At 48.2% G+C, this 20,830-nt stretch overlaps 1 protein-coding gene across 3 annotated transcripts in view; it reads right to left on the bottom strand.

Moving 5' to 3' along the window:
* Positions 1 to 20,830, bottom strand: part of RPH3A (rabphilin 3A) — a 68,796-nt gene that overhangs the window by 1,479 nt on the left and 46,487 nt on the right. For 2 of the 3 annotated variants that reach the window (XM_021698643.1, XM_021698641.1), the window contains 8 exons: positions 19,134 to 19,208; positions 17,422 to 17,531; positions 12,986 to 13,112; positions 9,633 to 9,689; positions 8,770 to 8,924; positions 5,122 to 5,203; positions 1,992 to 2,088; positions 678 to 1,171 (listed from right to left, as the gene is read on the bottom strand). In XM_021698643.1, coding sequence (XP_021554318.1) covers positions 1,041 to 1,171; positions 1,992 to 2,088; positions 5,122 to 5,203; positions 8,770 to 8,924; positions 9,633 to 9,689; positions 12,986 to 13,112; positions 17,422 to 17,531; positions 19,134 to 19,208 — 834 coding nt within the window. In that variant the 3' untranslated portion in view covers positions 678 to 1,040. Of the gene's footprint in view, positions 1 to 677; positions 1,172 to 1,991; positions 2,089 to 5,121; positions 5,204 to 8,769; positions 8,925 to 9,632; positions 9,690 to 12,985; positions 13,113 to 17,421; positions 17,532 to 19,133; positions 19,209 to 20,830 lie in introns of those variants that run through there. The other variant, XM_021698642.1, reaches the window with a different exon arrangement.

Below are 20,830 nucleotides of genomic sequence, written 5' to 3' on the forward strand. Positions count from 1 at the left end.
GGGTGGGGGGGTGGGGGGGTTGGGGGGGCCATTAGCTGGCCCAGCCAGGGACCCCGGGCTCTGCCACCAGGAGGCGTGGGCGGTGCTGAGAAGAGTGGGCCTAACTGGAACTGGGGAGGGGCCAGTTTGAGTTTGCTGGCCAAGCTGGGGAGGGGGTGAGGCTGGCTTAAGGTATTTTTTTGCTGTTGCTAATTTACCTTCTTAGAAAGAGGAAAGGAGAAGGGCAGAGAGATGGAGAGGGACAGAGGAGTGTAAGGAGCTGAGAAAGAGTTTGATGGGGTGTAAGGTTAGGAAGAGGGAGAGGGAAGGATGGGGGATGGGGGGCACTAGAGAAAGGGTGTTGGGTTTTGCTAGGAAGCAAACAGATGGCATCCTGAAAGAGGGGGCTGCCAAGCCCCTTTATGTGTTCCGTGTGTCTATTTCTGGACGCATTTGGGGCCAGGAGGGTGCGTTCCTAGTCACCAGGGAGTTTAAACATGGTGGTCTGTTTTCCTGGCAATCAGGGTAGGTATGGTGTGGAGGGGCAGTGGGGGCCTGGATGCTCTATTTCTGCCCCAGTGCTGGTCCTTACAGCCTTGTTCCGGTCAGCTGACAGCTAAGGGTATACACAGACATAACACTGGAAACCAAGGGGTGTGTGTGTGTGTGTGTGTGTGTGTGTGTGTGTGTGTGTGTGTTCAAGGCCAGGAGGGTCTAAAAACAGTCCTAAATGATGAAGAACTTTTGCAGTTTTCCCAGACAGACAGCTTGTTAAATTCTAGCCTCCTTGTAAAAATCTCTGCATCCCTCTCCCTCCCGCTCCATCCTAGAGGGACCAGAGAGGGGCTGCAGTCAGGGCCTGCACCACAGCATCGCAGATGGAGGAGAAAGGTCTTTGGCAGCAGTGCCCAAGGTCAGGGGGCACCTCAAAGGCAGGCGCAAGGAGGGAGAGGGTGGGGGAGGCAGAGAGAAGAGAAACCAGAGTGCGAAGGGCAGCTGGGTCAGGCTGGCGGGTGACCTGGCATGGGGTAGGGCATGGAGCCGGGACCTGGGGGCCCACCCTAATCGCTTGACACGTGGTTCTCGTTCTGTAGCTGGTGCCAGCGCTCAATCTTCTTGTCCTTGTTTTTCAGACATTCGTACCAGTGTTTTAAGCGTTCTCCCTTGGCTGAGATCCCCAGCTGGCAGCCTCCTGGAAGACAGGTTGGGGAGACAGAGGGAGGTGGTCAGAGTGGAGGGACGCATGGGACTCTCATTCTGGATCCAAATGTTTAGTTGGGGAAAAACTGCCACCAAGCAGGGACCCCTCCAGCAACCTGGGGTCCTTCTTTATGGAGGGCTGTTGTTATGATGTTGTTATTACTCCTGGCCTTCTCTGTCTGCACACTAGCTACTGAAGAACCTGCCATGGCTCCCTATTGGAGCATTAAGTCGTAGCTTCACGGTCTCCTTTTTTTAAGACCTTCTGTAAGTCACCACCGTACTCACAGAAACTTGTCTCCCACTACTTCTGGGTACCCCTTGTCTATTTCCAAAGGGTCAGCTTGGCCACCCTGTCCAGTCCTGCCTCCACACCTTTGCTTACGCTGTGTCCCTTGCCTGGAGTGCCCTCCCTGCTCTATCTTTAATGACCGATCTTCCTCAGCATTTGAGAGGAGCTGGGAAAACTAGAATCTTCTTCCAGGACTCGCAAATTAATTAAGGGGACTTCCTTTGCACCCTACTTTCTGAGGCCACAGACACCACTCTCCTCTGTGATTTGATTATCCACTGGAGGTGATCTGTTCAGCAAATAACCAATCATGACCCAATCACCCAGCTTTGTAAGCCCTTTCCTATAAAAGCATCCCCAAATTGGACCCAGATCAGTACTCCAGGTCCTGACATGGCGTTTGGACAATGCGGCCACCAAAAGACACGGAGTGCCCTGAACCCTCCAAGAGAAGCTTGGATCCTTAAGGCTCTTCTCTCCTGGGAGGATGGGCTTTTCTCTGGGAGCCAGGAGCACTCACCGATATAATCGTTGGACTTGCCGATGTCATAGTCCCAGACCGAGATGTCCAGGGACTTCTTTGCCAGGTCACCATGTTTGATGTCATAGAAAAACTCCTGGATACAGCAGAGAAAGACAGGTGATTGGGAGGGTCCTGAGCCTTCAGCATCAGAAGCTAAGAGGCTGAGCCGGACTGAGGGGAGGCCCTTGAACTGGGCATCTGGGAGCAAGGGGACCCTCCTGCTGGAGCTTTTACCCCAGGACTGACAATCCCCTTTCAACAAACACTCTGTATAACAAAGTCTCTCAAGCCCTGTAATTCACGTTTCAGTGACTCTCTAAAATCAGGAAGGCTGATGGGGTTTTTCTAAGACAGCTGCTCCTGGTCAGGTTTCCTTGAAGGCAAATGGCTGTGAATTCAGTCCTTCCATTCTGGTAGCTTCTGAAGTGGGTTTTCCCTCTCTCCATCATTTAGAGATTAAGGGTAGTTGAGGGCACGGAGACTGACATGAAGGATAGGTGCTTAGGTTTCCAGACAATCTGACTTTTTATATAACTTTTCTGCCTAACTGTAAAATTCATTCATGTTCATTGTTAAAACAAACGAGGAAGCTAAAATAAAATCAAATAAAACCCAACCCCCAAAGCCTGTCATCTATCTAACTATACCCCCAGAATAGCCACTGTCAACATTCCCCATGTGCGACCACATTAATATAGGTTTTAAAAAGTTAATATGAATATTAATTTGAATATTATATTAAACACCTGAATATTATATAAAGTATAATATGAATATGCTGCATTGTGACAGCCTTCTTTTCCCATTTTAGAACATATGGTAAAAAACCAACTTAGTGTGCTAGCATTTTAAATATCTTTCCGGTTTCACTTAATGCCTGTGTGGCTGTCCCTTAACCTAATGCCCAACAATTGAGTATTTAGGTTGTTTCCAACCTTCCACTACCATTAATGATATGATAAAAGGCACCCTTGTAACTCAGTCATTGTGTAAATCCATGATAATTTATTTAGGATAAATTCTGAGACATGTATCTCTGAGTTTGTAAAGTGTTTTGTTTTTTTTTTTAAGATTTTATTTTATTTATTTGACAGAGAGAGACACAGCGAGAGAGGGAACACAAGAAGGGGGAGCAGGAGAGGGAGAAGCAGGCTTCCCGCCGAGCAGGGAGCCCGATGTGGGGCTCGATCCCAGGACCCTGGGATCACAACCTGAGCCGAAGGCAGACGCTTAATGATTGAGCCACCCAGGCGCCCCTGAGTTTGTAAAGTTTTAAGATAGCAGTGGATGTACACCATGATGCCATTTGTGACCAGTAAGAAAGCTGGCTAATACATACTTGTCTTGTATATTTATAAATCCTGGAAGTGGATAATATAGTTGCTTCAGAAGAAGAAAAGTAGGTGATAGAGGCTGGGAAAGGAGGAGGATTTTTGACTGGATACCCTTTGGTACTTTTGGAATTTTCAGATATGTGACTATATTACCTGTTCCTCAAATAAATGGCATTTAAATTTTAGAACGTTAAGGCTTTTGGAGCAGTTTGACAAACATCCCTTAGGAAGTTGGACCAGTTTGTTCTCTTACCCATGGTGTGTACATTTCCCCACAGGCTCACCAACACCGGGTACCAACATTTTACAATATTTTTGTGATGAGATCCGGTGTCTGGCCTTGTTTCGTATCTTCTCTATTGCTAATGAGGCTTATTGCTATTTGGATTTCTTCTTCAGTGACAGCAGTCGTTGGCTCCTTACTCAAAATTCAGGAGTCCGAGTTGGGACATTAGGGCTCCAGCTGCAGGAGGGACCCGGGAATAGGATGCACTGAACTACTGGCCAGTGATGCTCTGAGCTCTGTTTACAAAGAACTTTCGCCATGCATGCTCACACGGGCACATGCATTTCAAAAGCAAAACAACACAAAGCACACTGTATGGTAGTTTTCTTGGCTCACTTTCCAACATTTGGTAAAAACCAGTGCTAGCTGATTCTGATCTGACATCAGATCACTACATTCAATGGATATTTCTGGACCCCTAGTATCTGACAGCTTGTCAACAAATAACTGAAATCCAGGGGGACAGCATGAGATGCAAGGACACGTAAAGCCTGCAGGGGTTATAACACACTGACCCTTGAGGGATGACTAGGAGTCTGCCAGAGAGGAAGAGAGAGAGATGGAGGTCCAGGAAAAGGGAGCAGCAAGCGCAAAGGCTAAGAGATGTACCAAGGACCCGTGTGAAGTTAGGGTGACTTGGGGAGGGGAGTGCGAGATGGGGCAGGGGTGGGACGTGAGTTTGAAAGGGCTTGACTGTCACACTAAGAAGTTACGGAACCATTCCTGGGTTAAGCAACAGGGATGAAAACTTCAGATATGTTCTTTAGAAAGCTCATGCTTATGTGAGGATGGGCCAAATACAAGGAAGTGAGTCAGGAAGTCTACTGCAATAGTCCAGACATGAAATGCTCAAGTAACAGTGAGACAACAGGAAGGGGCACATTCAATGGGTATGTAGATAGTGGACTTGATGCCCAGGACAGACATGGGGAGTGAGGGAGAGAGAGAGGGCAGTGCCAACTGGGTGACTGCTAAAAAGGCATCACTACCCCTATTTATTTCTTCAAATTTCAGGACCACAGACTACTAGACATTGGAAATGATTTCATTCAATCTGTCTCCAAATGCAGCTTCTTCCTATGACACTGCTCATCTAGAGGCTTTTGTCTTGGGCTCAATTCCCTCTGGTGACAAGGAACTCATTACCTATCCTTTAGATAATTCAAGTGGATCTATGAGAGAAAACTTTTTTTTAAAAAAAGATTTTATTTATTCATTTTAGAGAGAGAGAGAGCATGACCAGGGAGCGACAGAGTGGGGAGGGAGAGGGAGAAAGAATCTGAAGCAGACTCCGCACTGAGCAGGGAGCTGACGTGGGGCTCGATCCCACAACCGCGAGATCATGACCTGAGCTGAAGCTAAGAGTCAGACGCTCAACTGACTATGCCACCCAGGAGCCCCAAGAGAAAACTTTTTTGATGTGCTTTGTAACATTCTAGTAGGGAGCTTGTTTCTCTCTCACACACAGGAAATATCTCAGAGCATGACAAAAGTGGGACAGCCTTACCTCATTAAACTCAGGATTCAAGGTTTTCTTCTTTATTTGAGTCTTGTGTTTGGCTTTCTTTCCCATGTCTGGTTTCAGCCAGCTGAGAGGAGACAGAGATGCTATTGTGGAGGAAGTTTAATGAATAAGATCAGCCTCTTGACCCCAAAGCCTCCCTCCCATGTCAGGAGAATAACTGAACAAATCAGAAAGTGAATCAACATTAACAATGTGCATGAGAGCAGCTACAAGGCACTGTTCTAAGCACGTGCGGGGTATTTCATTCTCAACAAGCCCTCGGTGGTAGAGCTATAACCACCCATTTCACATGCAAGGAAATTGAGCACCCAGAGAAGTTGAGACATGTGCCTCAGATCACACAGCTGGGGACTCAACCCAGTGGTTGCCTCTGGAGTCTGTGCTCTTAGCTAGTACTCAGCCCCAGTGGATCACATTGAAAGCCCGGAGAGCAGTGCCTAGAGTGCATGATTACCCTTTAGGTTGCCCCCAAGTCCTGGGGAGGCGGGGATTGTATAGACAGAAAGGAGAAGATGCAAATCTGATGACAATCAATCTTCCTCAAAACTGTTCAGTGGCTCCCCTTTGATCTCAGGGTAAAGTTCAAAATCCTTGATGTGGCTCTTCACCCGACTCCCCATTCACTCTCCTTTCCACCCCAGGGCCTTTGCACATACAGCTCTTCCCCAGTGTAGGCACAATACCTGGCACATAGTAGGTGCTCGATCAATATTTTCTGGGCAAATAAATAAAATTGGCCAGAAACTCCAAAGAGTTGGGACATTTGGATTCTCATTAAAGCTGTCACTAGCTGTGCAACTTTGAACCTAAGTGTAGCTTCGGCGTGCCTCAGTTTCCCAATCTGTAAAGGGGGCACTTTTTTCCCTCACTTACAGAACTGCTTTTGAGGATAATTTATTTTTATTGAAGCAGAGTGGACATGCAGTGTTACATTAGCTTCAGGTGTACAACCCAATGACTTGACAAGTCGATACTTAAGCTGTGCTCACCACAAGGGTAGTCACCATCTGTCACCATGCAACATTATTGCAATGCCATTGATGATGTTCCCTCTGCTGTGCCTTTATCCCTGTGACTCATTCATTCCATGACTGGAAGCCTGTACCTCCCACTGCCCTTGAGGACAATTTTATTATTTTATTTTTATTTATTTATTTATTTGAGAGAGAGAGAGCACACAAGCAGGGGGAGCAGCAGAGGGAGAGGGAGAAACAGGCTCCCTGATGAACAGGGACCCCCCCCATCACCACCACCACGCCCCCATGTGGGGCTCGATCCCAGGATGCTGGGATCATGACCTGAGCTGAAGGCGGACACTTAACCCACTGAGCCACCCAGGTGCCCCTTGAGGACAATTTTAAAGAAGGGACACAAAGGGGGGACTGAACGGTATGAAGTGCTGAGCAAAGACAAAGGGCAATTCTGATTTTAAAAATCTTAATTCGATCTTCGACTGATTAATGGCCTCCCGTTAGCTTTTCCACACCGGCCACCAGGGCAGCCGTTTTCCCGGTGACCACAGCAACGCTCCTTCTTCTGCAGGGATTGGGTGGATGGGAGAAGGGGTGGTAGGGAGAATTATATAAGAAAAACAGTTTGCCTGTGGCTGGGATGTAAAGTGCAGGATAGCAGCCCATGAGCTAATTTTCTTTATTGAACCATATGAGAAAACAAAACCCAATTACTCCTAGAAATCAAATTCATCCCTGACTCATGTGTTCTTTTGTTCACTAAATCCTCATTCAAAGAAAATCCGAAGCAAAGTCCGCCCTGGCCTGATTTTGTAGCCATGACCTTAAGGGGAGCACTGCTTTCTATTACGAGAGGGAGTCGGTGGGAGGGAATGTCTCCCGGGCTGGAGGGAACATCAATAAACACTCTTTGCCATGAGTAGGAACGGCAGGGGTAGTGATTTAGAACCGTAATGGCAGATGCTTACTGAGCACTTACTATGTACCAGACCCTACGACAATGCTTCTCTCAGATCTCCAGCTGCAGGGGGCAAAATGGACTGACAAGGTGCTGGGCTCTGAATTCACCACTAAGTTCTCACTGTGGCTGCGCTGGCCCTGGGTTCCCAGCCAGCACCTAGGCCAGCGAGGGCAGGAGGCAGACCCGGTGGGAGATGCAGGCTTTGCGCTCAAGGATTCCCCATCACCTGCGCTGAAACTTCCTCAGAACTGTACTGCAATCTAAGACGCTTCCTGCCCAACCGTCCTCCCGGGCCCCTCCTCCTCCCCACCTGCTTTCCCTATGGTCCTCCTCTGGCTCCCTCTCAGTTTTTCTTCACAGGCATTTTCCCGCAATAAATCTCTTGCACATCTCATTTAGCCTTGGAGTCTGCTTCCTGGAGGGTAGAACCTAATGCCCGATAGCACTCTTCCCATTTTACAGATGAGGATATCGAGGCCCAGAGACGTGAAGGCACTAGCCAAAGGTCACACGGCTAGAGAATACTGAAGACTATTGGCTCTTAAGATTCAAACCCAGGCAGTCTGGATCCAGAGCTCAAGCTTTCAATCATATCCATAGAAACACATGTTTAGCTGCCGCAAGGCAATGCAGAATTCTCTTGAAGAGCAGGCCAAATATTACTGTACCAGGCACATTTCTAATTGCTTTCTATATGATATCTTATTTGAGCCTTAAGCCTTGTGCCCATTCTTGGACATAAGTGGAGCCACTGTCTCCGTTATACCAGTGAAGAATCCAAGGCTCAGAGAGGTTAGGATAACTTATTTATAGTTATACAGCTGCAGGGGGCAGAGATGGGAGTGGGACCCACGCCTGAGTCAATGATGGCCATGAGAATGTGCCAGGCGGACCTCCAGCTACAGCATCACTGACCGAGGCCCCAGCTGCTGCCCCTGGAAACCCAGCCATGCTCTTGCCACGGCCCTGTTTCTGGCTGATGACTGAAGGTGGCAGGAATATTAGGGTAGTCCTGCTCCTAGGAGCCCTGGGACTCGTCTGATGGCTGGTTTTGGCCTTGAGGACTCTGACGGCCTTGCTGAACTTGCATCCAGGCTGCATCCACTGGCCCCCGTCTCTCCCCTCTGCTCACGTGAGTGAGACCCGCCTGGCGGTCTAGCAGGTCTCCCGTCTCCCTCACTCAGGCATTTCCACTAGTGAAGCCCTGGTCTGCTGAGTCCCATCTTGGCAGCCTTCCAGAGGCTATGGACTAACACAGATAACACGACTCTCTGCCTCCCCACGGTGGAGATTCTGGGAATAACCCAAAGTCTAAGGTCTTTTCTTTGAGCATTTCCAGATTGCCCTGGAAAAAGCTGGATTGCTTCTTCGGGCGCTCTGGACTGCGGGAGGGACATGTTGCTGATTCCAGGGGGCTCCAAATGGGGTCACTGTAACCTTGCCGACTGCCTTTCTCCCATCGGAGGGGACAGAGCCACAAAGCTCCTCATATGGGCGAGTGACACACGAGTCTGACTGTCTGAGACTCCAGACTCATGCTCTAGCCAGTTCTGGGCATTGTCTAGCTGTGTGACCTTGGGCAGGCTCATTTCCCTCTCTGGGACTCAATGTGCAATGATCTTGGGGAAGCTCTCTGGTTCTCCCTTTACAAGGATCTAGGACCCCCTTTGGGGTCCATTCACAGTCCCAATGACTCACAGCTTGACGAATGGATCTGAGTAGCCGTTGGCGTCCATGGCGGCCAGGTGCACGCAGCGTATGATGCCCACGATAAGGCCTCCCTGCTGTGTGCTGTACATGAGGGACACCAAGATCTTGCCACGTTCCTCTATGTCACCAATACGTTCCACCTGCTGCAGTAGCAGAAAAGAAAAGTAGGAGAAATGGGCCTAGGAAGGGGAGGGGGTCAGGCAACTGGATGGATGGCTAGTATTAGGGAGGAGCCTGTGGAAAGGAAGAGGAGCTGCCCCCCTCCCAAGGACAGCAGATGCCCCCAGCCCCCAGTCTCCAGGGACCAGCAAGTGGTGACAGCCACACTGGTGAAAGTCTAAGGCACACGGGGGTGGGGGACTTTACTCTGACTTGGACATGGACAGAGCCCTGAGTGATCATAGGTGGGGCTGGACCCTGCTTCCACTCTGACTCTGAGCTCAGATTTGCCGGAGTCAACCAGGCTTCTCACAATTATAGTCCCTGGGGTCGCCTGAGGACCTGGGCAAAGAGCGCAGATGTGTAACCCAACCCAGCCTCTACAACACCACGGAGGGAGGGAGAGTGGCATCGCTCTGGTCCTGCAGGACTGCCAGCAGAGCTTAGCCAACGAAGCAGGGGAACTCAAGGGTGCGTCCTGAGTGTGAGAGGGTGGCCCCCCCAAGGTGGGGGCTCCAGGTGGGAGGAGCATCCACTTGGTCTCGTGTTCTAATGCCTTGGGCAAGGGTACCTCTCTCATGGTAAACTGACGGGCAAGTGGTTTTAGGAGAAAGAATAAGGGAGGGGCCAGGAGGGAGAGCAAAGGGAAGTGTGGACCCCAACTGTGGCTTCAATACCCGCTCAGTGCTCACCTCCTCCTCATAAAGGGCCATGCCTCGGGCTGACCCAGTGGTCCCGGCACGCTTCATCTAAGAGGGAGGAAGCAGAAAGGAAAGATAACATGAGTCTATGAGGCTCATCTCCCTACATAAGAAGGACCAGAAAACCTCACCCTTCCATTAGCATCCAGAGCCATGAGGGTGGGTTCTCCAAGCTTCTGTGGCCTTCCAGCTTTTCCCCTTTTAGATAAAATTTATATAATGTTAACCATTGGACAGACCATGTTAATGCACACCAGCCTATGATGTAGGGTGTATTACTAACCCATTTTACAGATGAGAACACTGAGGACCAGAGTGGTTAAGCCACTTGCCCAAGGTCACACAGCCAACAAGTGGCAGAGCCCACCATACACAAAACAGATAAGATTTCATCTGCTCTGGTAGAAGTGGCACAGGGGTCTTGGGGTCTGAGCCCCCAGGTACTTCTTGCCCTGTGGCTCCTAAGGTTCTTCTCTGGGATTCTAGTGCTCTGGGCAACACTATATGAAAACCACTGGCTAAGTCCAACCTCCCCACTTTAGGGATGAGGAAAACTGAGATCCAGAGGGGAGAGGAAGCACTTACGAGGACCCTGCCCTTGGTGGGGCACATGGGGGTAGTTGGTGGTGGGAAGGTTAAGGGCAAAGAACAAAAGAAGATGATCAGCAGGGTCCTGTGGCTGCTCCTGGCCTCTGCCTGTCCTGCCACCTTCGTGCCTCTGGGGCTGGCTGCATCCCCCACAGCAAGATGGGCAAACTCAGGAGCTGAAAACCCAGGGGGGGTCTGGACACTGGCCTGACCAACTGGACTCACTGAGTGAGGGAGAGAAGAGGGGGCCTGAGAAGCAGCTGTTACAGGCAAAGACCCAGAGGAAATGCCTCCCTCTCAGGAATGTCTGTAAATGATTTATTTGGAGCCTGGCATTTGGTGTAAATTGCTCCTTGCAATTTTCCTTGTCATGTCTTCCTCTTTCGCCTGTGCTATATAAATGTGGTGTGGCACACAGACATTCCATCCTCCGGCTGGCCCTCTGGTGGGAGGATGCTGCAGGATTTCCCCGCCTGCCCGCGACGGCATCCCCTCGGGGAGCTGGCCTGCTGCCCAGGGGGAGCAGGTGCCCTGCAGGAGAGCTGGGCTCTGGCCGCTCCCTGAGAGCATAGCCACGGACTTGTGGTATGACAAGTCCCTGCTCCCCTCTCTGGGCACAAGGTGGCCCATCTGTAAAAGGGGCCGATTGGATTCTCTCTAAAATAGATTGCTGGGTCCTACCCTACCTCACTAAGTCAGGATCTCCAGGGAGATCCGCACAAATCTGAGTTTGTAAAGGGCTCGTTTATCTCCAGTTGAGACCTGCCCTTGCAGCCAGGGCTGCGCCACCATGGCTCACTATGCTGGGGTCCAAGCCGCCTCTGGTTCCCTGCGCGCCAGCCACGGAGAAGGAGGGGAAGTGAGGAGGCGTCTGGGCGGAGGCTCCTACTGCCGGCAAATTGCTGCTCACCAGACCGTGCCCTCTACCTAAGGGCTGAAGAAACCTCATCCTTACAGGCCAGGCACCGCGGCCTCTCCGTGAAATCAGACGTTATCAGAAATCCACTGAACTTTGGATGCACAAACTCCCTCTCCAGCGTCTGGGGTGGGCAATTGCTCAGGACTGCAAAACAATCTGCGCATCCAGAGTGCAGCTCTGGAGGCCTCCCTGCTGGGTCTTTCTGAAGACACCAGTCTGTGTGCTCTCCATGCCCAACGTGTAAGGACTGTGCCCAAAGACAACCAGCTAGCACGCTACACATGTGGAAACGTGCTTAAGGCTTCACTATGGTGGAAAATGTTTCATTCTTAAAAAAAAAAAAGTCGGGGCGCCTGGGTGGCTCAGTTGTTAAGCGTCTGCCTTCGGCTCAGGTCATGGTCCCAGGGTCCTGGGATCGAGCCCCGTATCGGGCTCCCCGCTCCGCGGGAAGCCTGCTTCTCCCTCTCCCACTCCCCCTGCTTGTATTTCCTCTCTCGCTCTGTCTCTCTCTGTCAAACAAATAAATAAAATCTTAAAAAAAAAAAAAGTCTTCCTGTTATTGGTAGTTCTGAATGTTCAATATTTTTTCTTCCCTGGGGTCAAAACGTACTAAGTAATGATTGCCAGTGGAAAAACAGGCGACAGAAATCAGGTATTGACAGTGTTTCTGTTTTCATTTGTTTATGAATTTTTCACAAATGTGGGGACCTAAGGCATGAATGCAAGTCAGTATCTGTGGACACTTTTCAGCAGGTTCAACTTTATAACCATGATAAATAAACCTGCTACATTTTTTTTCTGGACAGTGCCAGCATTTGGGTTTTTTTTTTTTTTTAAACAAGGAAATTTCTTATCGATGGCAGCTAATTGGTGTTTGTGGCATTTTTATCATGCAGTGGGTCCCAGTGAATGGATGGATATTCACTATACTTTTCTGAGTTGTCCTGCCTGCAAATACCTGTTTTTAATGTTGTCTGTCTCTTGTGCTGTTCCTGTAAGTTGGTTATTAAAATACATTAAACTTTAAAAAATAGAAATAAAACTCTCCAGTTGATTCCGAGGTATGGCCCAACTGAAGAGCCTCGGTTTGGTTCCTGTTCTTTTCCAAAAGGCGAGTACCAGCCCTAGCAGTAACAGCTCCAACGCTTTATATGGGCTCTCACATTAAGCCTTAAAAGACTCCATGAAGTTGGTACTTAGTACATGATTCCATTTTGCAGATGAGAAAACTAAGGCCTAGAGAGGTTAAATAATTTGGCTCAGATGATATTATAAGTGGCAGAGCCTGAGATTCAGACCCAGGGAGTCTGGCTCCAAAGCACATGCTCTTAGGCACTACTCGACCCTGCCTCCTGTTGATCTGCATGGTGCTTTATGAATTCGTGACTGACAAGCGGGTCAGGCAGAATTATTTTCCACGGTAACAACAGTTAATTTATGAGTGCTTACTAGACACTAGGTTCTGTTCTGATTCTATCTTTCATACAACCCTCCTCTGGCGCAGGTCCTGTTAAAACACCCATTTTGTAGACAAGAAAAACTGAAGCTCAGGAGAGTTCAGACCCTTGGCCAAGGCCAGGGAACAGGAAAGTGGCAGAGCCGGGCTTTGAACCCAGGCTGCCACAGCACACTGCCCTTCCCAATTGCACCGAGGAGGACTGTGACGTCAGAAGTGATGCAGAACTGGGATGCAACCGCCACGCTCTGACCTGAAATCTCCCTCCTGCCTCTACTGTCGAGCACCCTGCAGATCTATCATCCCCTTTGCAGGCCCAGAGGAAGACCCCAGCCCCCAAACTCTTCTCCCCCATCGCATCCTTGGGGCTAAGGCACTCACCGGGATCACCCGCTCCAGACAGATATTGAAGTTCTTTTTCTGGTTGGGCTTCAGTTTCTTGAGTGAAAATCTGGTCTCACCGATAAACTCGTTATGGCCAAATTTGTCCTCATCACAGACAGAGATCCTGCGATCAACGTAAGGGGTGGGGAGAGAACAAAGAGCCTATATTGAGCAAGTATCATGTACCAAGAGCTATGATTGATACTGTCAGGGAATGTGCAATGTGCATAGGAATATTTCAATTTCCTATTTATTGAGCACTAGGCCAGCTACTTTATGTTCCTTCTTTATTGCAGTGTAACTTACAAGCAGTGATGTGCCCACATCTTAAATTTACAGCCTGCTGAATTTTTGCATATGCATACATCGATGCAACCACCACCCAGATCAAGATATAGAACATTCTGGCTCCTGGAAGGCCTCCATGGTCCCTCCTAGTCATGACCTCCCTTAATGATAACCACTCTCTTGGCCTCTGGCAAGATTCATATTGTCTTGTTTTGGACCCTCACATAAGTAAAATCAGATGGCATGTCTTCTTTTATGCTTGGCTTCTTTTGCTCAGCATTATGTTGGTGAGCTTCATCTGCGTCTTCAGCAATGTGTCCTTTTCACTGCTGTATAGTATTCCATTGTGCAACCATACCGTAATATTTCTGCTACAGATGGACATTCGGTTTTGACCAATTTCTAGCTTTGAGCTATTATGAACAAAGCTGCCCCAGAACATTCCTGTCTGAGTCTTTTTGCATGCACATGGATCTATTTCTACTGTGTATTTTGCTAGAGGTGGAAATGCTGAGTCATGGGCTACACCTAAGTTTAGCTTCAGTAGAAACTTCTAGTTTCCCAGACTGGTTCCACCCATTCTGCCCCCACCAGCAAGCCACGCTGGTTCTGGTTGTTCTTCATTTTTGCTAACTTTGATTTTGTCAGTCTTTAATTTTAGTCTTTCTGAGGGAGCAATAGTATCTCATTGTAGTTTGAATTTTTAGTTCCCCGGTGATAAAGGAATACTTTTATGGCCATTTGAGCATCACCTTTTGCAAAGTTAGGCCAGGAACTTAGTTAACCTCTCCTCCTTTAATTGTTCTCCCAGCAAACATCTGAGTTTCTCACTTTAGAGTGGAGACTGGAGCCCAGAGAGGTGGAATAATTTTTCCCTGGTAAGAGGCAGAACTGGGATTTGAATCCAGGTCTCTGTGAATCCTCAAACACTATATTGTCCTTTGTTATCTACTCTGCACAGCAGTGAGTAGAAAGAGGTGCACACAGAAAGGGCAGGTCATGGAAAGGTCTCTCAGGAGGCCAGAAGGGCCAGTCACGGCATGATCATTCATCCTGACATATACCAAAGGGGAGGAAGGATGTGTCCCCCTGAGGCATGGGAGGCAGTCTGGGGGCCAGGCAGGGACCAACAGCATCTTCCCCCTTGGCTATCAACATTTGTTGAACAATGTTCAAAGCGCTGGAGGGCCAGAGCACCCTCATGGCTGAGTCCCACAATGTTTAGGACTGGAAAAAGAAGTTGTGTCTACTTGGCTGGTGAGCATGTAACCAACCCCGTCCCTCTGCAGGGCCATGTGTCTCCAAAGACTTAATAATCATCATTTCTGACCTAATAATGCCAGTTCTAGGAATTTATCTCAAAGACATAAGAAGTACAAAAATATTTAACTACAAAGATGTTTATCACTGTATTGTTCCTAGTTGTGAAAAAGCAGAAATAACGTATGTATTCTATAATGGGGGACTACTTAAGAAAAATGCGATAACCATAAGAATATAACTGTATACGTGGAAAACAGTGTTGTAATGAGTCATCAGGGAAAGGCAGAACCATAATGCAACACTACTACACACCCACCAGAATGACCAGAATGACCAAGTATTGATGAGGCTGGAGGAACAGGGACTCTCGTACATTGCTGGTAGGAGTGTCATTTGGTACAATTGCTATGGAAAATTGTCAGTTTCTACTAAAGCTGAGCATATACATACACTATGATTCAACCATTACACTCCTAGAAGAAAAACATGCATAATACAATGTCACTAGAATGTTCCTAGCAGTACTATTATAATAGCCCCCGAATGAAAACCAACCAACTGTCCCTTAACAGTTGAATGGATAAATAAAACTGTGGTATAGTCACACAATGGGATAGTAAAGAGTGACAAGATGGGGCATCTGGGTGGCTGAGCATCAGACTCTTGATTTTGGCTCAGGTCATGATCTTGGGGTCATGGGATCGAGCCCCACATCGGGCTCTGTGCTCAGCGGGGAGTTTGCTTGGGATTCTCTCTCTCCCTCGCCCTCTGCCTCTTGTTCTCTTTCTCTCTCTCTCTAAAATAAATAAATAAATCTTAAAAAAAATAAAGAGTGACAAGAATCCATAATCTACAACTATACAGAACAACTTGGGCAAGTATCACAAATACAATATTAAGTGCAAAGACAGAAAAGAGTCATGCTGTACCATTCCGTTTATGTAAAGTACAAAACCAGACTGAGTTCATTGTCCTTTAGAAGTTAGGGTAGTGAATACCCTGAGGGGAGGGTCCTCACTACAGGGACAGTACCGGGGGAAGGGTGTCTGTGGTCTGGGAATGTTCTGTTCTCGGACTGCAGTGTGTTCACTTTGTAAAAACTCATCAGTCTGTGCAGTTTTTAGGTGTGCATTTTTCTAAATGGCTGTTACCCTGCAATAAAAATGTTTACTTAAAATAATAGTGTAGCTGGCAGGAATATACGTGGAACGCCAATTTGAAAAGCGGTTTGTATGACTTGTAAAAAAACAAAAAACAAAACATCTACTATGATCCAATAAACGCTCCCCTTTGGCTTCTAGCCTAAGGAAACACTAGTATGTACACAAGGAAGAGTAAAGGATGCTCGTTGCAACTTTGTAAAAGAGAGAAGCTGGAAACAACCTAAACGTCCTTCCCCTGGACGCTGGCTGAATACACTGATAAACATTTACATAAAATTTAAAACAGACCTGGGCATCTGGGTGACTCAGTCGGTTAAAGTGTCTGACTCTTGATTTCGGGTCAGATCGAGCCCCGTGTCGGGCTTTGCACTCAGTGGGGCATCTACTTGAGATTCTCCCTCTCCCTCTTCCTCTGCCCCTCCTTGCTGCTCACGCTCATGCTCTCTCTCTCTCAAATAAATAAATCTTTAAAAAAATTTAAAAACATGCCAGACAATACCATCATTGTTTATAGATACATAATCATGTAGCTGAAGTATAAAACATGCTTGGGAATGACACCCATAAAATTCAGTGTGGCGTTTAGCCCTGAGGGGGAAAGAAGAGAAGGAGGGGATGGGGGTGTACGAGAGGAGCCTCAATCTGCATCTGCAATGCTTTCTTCCTTGAACATAGTAACAATTTAAAAAGCTGAAGCACATACAGCAAAATATTAAGATTTTTCTAAAAGACTGAGGGTTGACTTTATGGATGTTTGTCTTATTATGTTTACACTTTTCAGTACCTTTGTAGTATTTAATTATAAAACATTTAAAAATTTTTGAGATAAACCATTCTGTGTAATACTCTGAAGCAGTCAAATATTAGGCAGATCTAAATGTCTTCCCATGGCTCTAACTCCAAAATATAGTGTTAAGAAAAAAGGCAAGTTGCAGATCTATACAGCATGATATGCTCTATGTTGTAAACAGTAGTAGGAATATACATACACTCACAGAGGGAGGAAGCAGACCCAGGCTGGTGGAGGGGACTAACATTTATTTTTTTTTTAATTTTAAAAGAGATTTTATTTATTTATTTGAGAGAGAGCAGGAGAGAGAGATCAGGAGAGAGAGTGAGCAGGGGGGAGAGGCAGAGGGAGAGGGAGAAGCAGACTCCCCGCTGAGCAGGGAGCCTGACTCAGGGCTCGATCCCAGGACCCTGGGATCCTGACTGAGCTGAAGGCAGATGCTTAATGGACTGAGTCACCCAGGCGCCCTGGGGACTAACATTTAAACGGAGCTTTGCCTGCTCTATAAGTTTTTTTTTTTTTTTAAATAAGAAAAGTGTATTTACTTATTACTTACATAATTTAAAATGCAGTTTAACAAAACACTGTAGAAGAATATGAAATGGCATCAATACATTGTTAAGGAAGAGAGGCTAATTAATTATTAGAATGGTCTGTTTTTAGAGCACTTAATTTTATAAGAAATGTTTGCACACATACGTAAATACACACGCACAAATACATACACACACAACCTGAACATCCAGACACCAAGAGTTTTGTTTGCCTGTATTTTCAAAAGTTTCTACCAGAAACATATGTTGTTTTTGTAGAAGTAAAAAAGAAAGAAAAAAACAATGCAGCTATGTTTTCAAGAGTGGCCTCTGGTAGCTACGCGTCTCAATCTGCCCGGCCTCAGCCCCCTCTCTGCCCACCTGCCCGGCAGGTACCTGAGGGTCTTCCTCTGCATGTCCTCGTCTGTGATGCCATGATAGACAAGGGTCTCATTCCAGACGGGGTTCCGGGTGTTCCGCAGAGTTTTTGTACGAAGCTTGTTGGACTAGAGCCCAGAGAGATGGACAGACACCTGCCTTGGTGGGAAGCCAGCCCCGCAGCCCCATCCTTTGGGTTGACATGGGGTGTGTGGGTGGGAGTGGGTGGGTGATGTAGGAGTCCACTCCCCTAACAAGCGTCCGGGGGCTCAGTTGCTCCCAAAATGCATGCTCTCAGTGAGTGGAGGGCATCCCCAATGCTGGCTACAGCCATCATCAATGCTGGACACTGGGCCACCCACCCTCCATGTGCTGGGCCCTCTCTTTGAACTTTCCATTAAGATTAGAGAGCATGAGAAAAAAATATGATTTATGGCCAGAAAAGCAGAAATAAAGAGTCACCCACTTATAAGCAGTGAAAAAACAATTTCTGGGGGTACTGAAATGGTTTCTTCTGTCTCCCCAAATGGCATTCTCCATGCCTGAAAGTCCTTAGGGGACAAGGTTTTCATTTTACTCTAGGAAAGACAGCGAAACATGCACTATATCCACACGAGGTGGCCTGGTAGCAAATCTAATTCATACTAACATGTAAATGACTCACTGGACGCTTTGGCAAAGCCAGTTTGGATTCAGGCGTGAGCAAAGAAGAGAGTCTCGAGGAGAAAGAAGGAAATGTCACTGGGGGGTTAGAATGAGTAGTGGCCAAACACTTCACAGTTTGGCCATGGTCAGGTGAGGGACTCTCCTTTCTTGATCCAAAGAAAGAAAGAGTGAGAGACAGTGTGTATGTGAATACACACATGTGTGTCCTCTTTGTGTTATGGGGCATATTTCATACTTGCAGAGATTTTTAACAGCCATTTTCCCAAGATCATGGAACCAAGTGTACAGTCACTCTTGTTTCCCACCCCCACCCCCAGCCACCCCCCAAGCTTGGCCCATGTGGAAGCAGAAGCAAGGCTCGGGAAGCAGACTTCCTGGGTTCAAACAGCTCCACTGCTCCCCAGCTGTGTGATTTGGAGAAAGTTACTCAACCTCTCTGAGCCCCAGTGTGCCATGCATGTCAAATTAACACAACAAAGCAGAAAATAAACTCCAAGAAAGCACCCTTTCATGTCTAGCCATGTGGTCTGAGTGGGTCCATCCAAAGAGAGGAGAATTAACTCCACTGTCCTTCCCCAGAGCAAGGTAGTGATAAGCAGGTGAGTGAGCTGGAAGGGGAGAGAAAGGCGGGTGGGGCAGTAAGTAGTGCATTTTCACTCAGTAACAAGCATTTTCTCAAGTGCTTAGCACCACAGCCTAGAGAGAGGAGAAGCGTTTGGTTGGGACATAAAGTGAGTGGGGGAGGTGAGCCATGGTCAGCACTGGGGACGCACTGAAGGTATCTGAGCAGGTGGATGGCATAATTGGGGCTTCTGCTTCTCTCCTGGCCTTCGGCAGCTCCCTGGAGGCCACGTTTCTGGGTTGGAGAAACGGGCAGAGTGCCTGCCCCTCAAGGAAGAGTAACTCCTGGTCTACCCCTCACCCCTTGCAAGGACTTTGCCACTCAGGGAGGAGGGGAGTTTGGGGCCGGATAGGGGGCCTATTTCAGGCTCTGAGCTGGGAACCTTGGGTGCCTGCCAGGGCCCATGTGCCCAGCCTGCCGAGAGGCCCAGGCCATATGGTACCTTGCTGGCTCCCGGCAGGAGATGCAGCTTAACGTAGGGATCAGCCAAGCCGTTGGAATCCATGGGCTTCAGTCCCTGCAAGAGAAAAGGCAACAGCATGAGGGCCTTGGGAGGGCCTGGCGCTCAACTGTCACAGGCAATGGGCACAGCCCCTGGCATCTGTCCTGCCCATCGGTCCAGCCATGTGCTTCCTCTTCCAAAGACAGAAGGGAAATGAAATATCTTTGGAAAGAATGCTGGAATCAGGCAAACCGGGTTTGGAGCCTGGCCATGTTACTTCCCAGCTGTGTGACTTTAGGCAAGTTCCTTCACCTCTCTGAGCCTCATTTTCCTCATCTGTCAAATGGGATAATGGTATCTGCTTCATGGAGTGGTAAGACTTAAACATAGTTATACCTGTGAAGTGCTGGGCACAGAGCCTGGCACACAGTGATTTGCTGCATCAACGCTGGACTGTTACTCCTAGCATGGAAGGAAATGCTCCAGAACAAGGATGAGAGAGAAGGAGAAGCTGGGGAAAGGGGGCCTGAGTTCTGCCCCTGGCCTCTGCACTCATTTCTGAGACCTCAGTTTTTCCATCCATAAAATGGGCATCACAATGTCTGTCCGGCCCCCCTCCCTGGGCTTGAACGAGGCTCAAGTGAGACACCGTGGGGGAAGGGAGTTTGTCTGGGGTAGGAATTAAATTGGGCTTGTTAATATGAGCAACCCAACCCAAAATTCCTGGGGCCCAGACACACGCTGTCCATCTTCCTATGTCAGGGCTGGGCGGGTATCCCACCTCTGGGCTCCCACTGTCCTCTCTCACAGCACTAATCCCAAAGCCACGCATCCTTGTGGGCCTCAGTTTCCCCATCTGTTCAGTGGGGCTGATTGCAGCCCCTGTTCATGGGCTTCTTGGGGGATTAAATGAGATCTCACCTGTGAAGGGTGAGCTCTGGGCCTGGCACTAGTGAGTGTGGACAATGGGGAGAGGGTGCCACAAAGTTGGGGACAAGGGGAAAAGCTAGCAGAGTAGCCTCGTGGGTAAGAGCAGAGGCTCTTGAGCTGGACTACATGGGTTCAAATCCCAGCTCTGCCACTTCTTGGCTATGTGATCTGGGCAAGTCACTTCATCTGTGCCTCAGCTTTGCCGTCTGTAAAATGGGAATGATGACAGCACCTTCTCATAGGTGGCTGTGAAGATTAAGTGGGATGCAATCATAGTGGAAGGCCCCAGAGGGTATATAATACTCAGGAAATGCCAGTGGTTTCTGGGCCATTTCCCCGACGTGAGTCCACGCGGGCAGGGCCAGTTCCTGCCCACGCTAGGAGCACCAGCGTGTAGGGCAGCGCCCAGTGCAGAGTAAGCATTTAATGAACGTTTCTGGAATGACTACTGCAAGGCTGCAAACTGGCAGACGCTATGCTTTTAAAATCTGAATTTGATAATGCAATATATGTTAAGAAAAAAAAAAGACGAAGAAGGTAGCGGGAGGGGAAGAATGAAGCGGGGGAAATCGGAGGGGTAGACGAACCATGAGAGACGATGGACTCTGAAAAACAAACTGAGGGTTCTAGAGGGGAGGGGGGTGGGAGGATGGGTTAGCCTGGTGGTGGGTATTGAGGAGGGCACATTCTGCATGGAGCACTGGGTGTTATGCACAAACAATGAATCATGGAACACTTCATCTAAAACTAATGATGTAATGTATGGG

Source organism: Neomonachus schauinslandi, chromosome 14 (genome assembly GCF_002201575.2).
Source record: "Neomonachus schauinslandi chromosome 14, ASM220157v2, whole genome shotgun sequence".
NCBI lineage: Eukaryota > Metazoa > Chordata > Mammalia > Carnivora > Phocidae > Neomonachus > Neomonachus schauinslandi.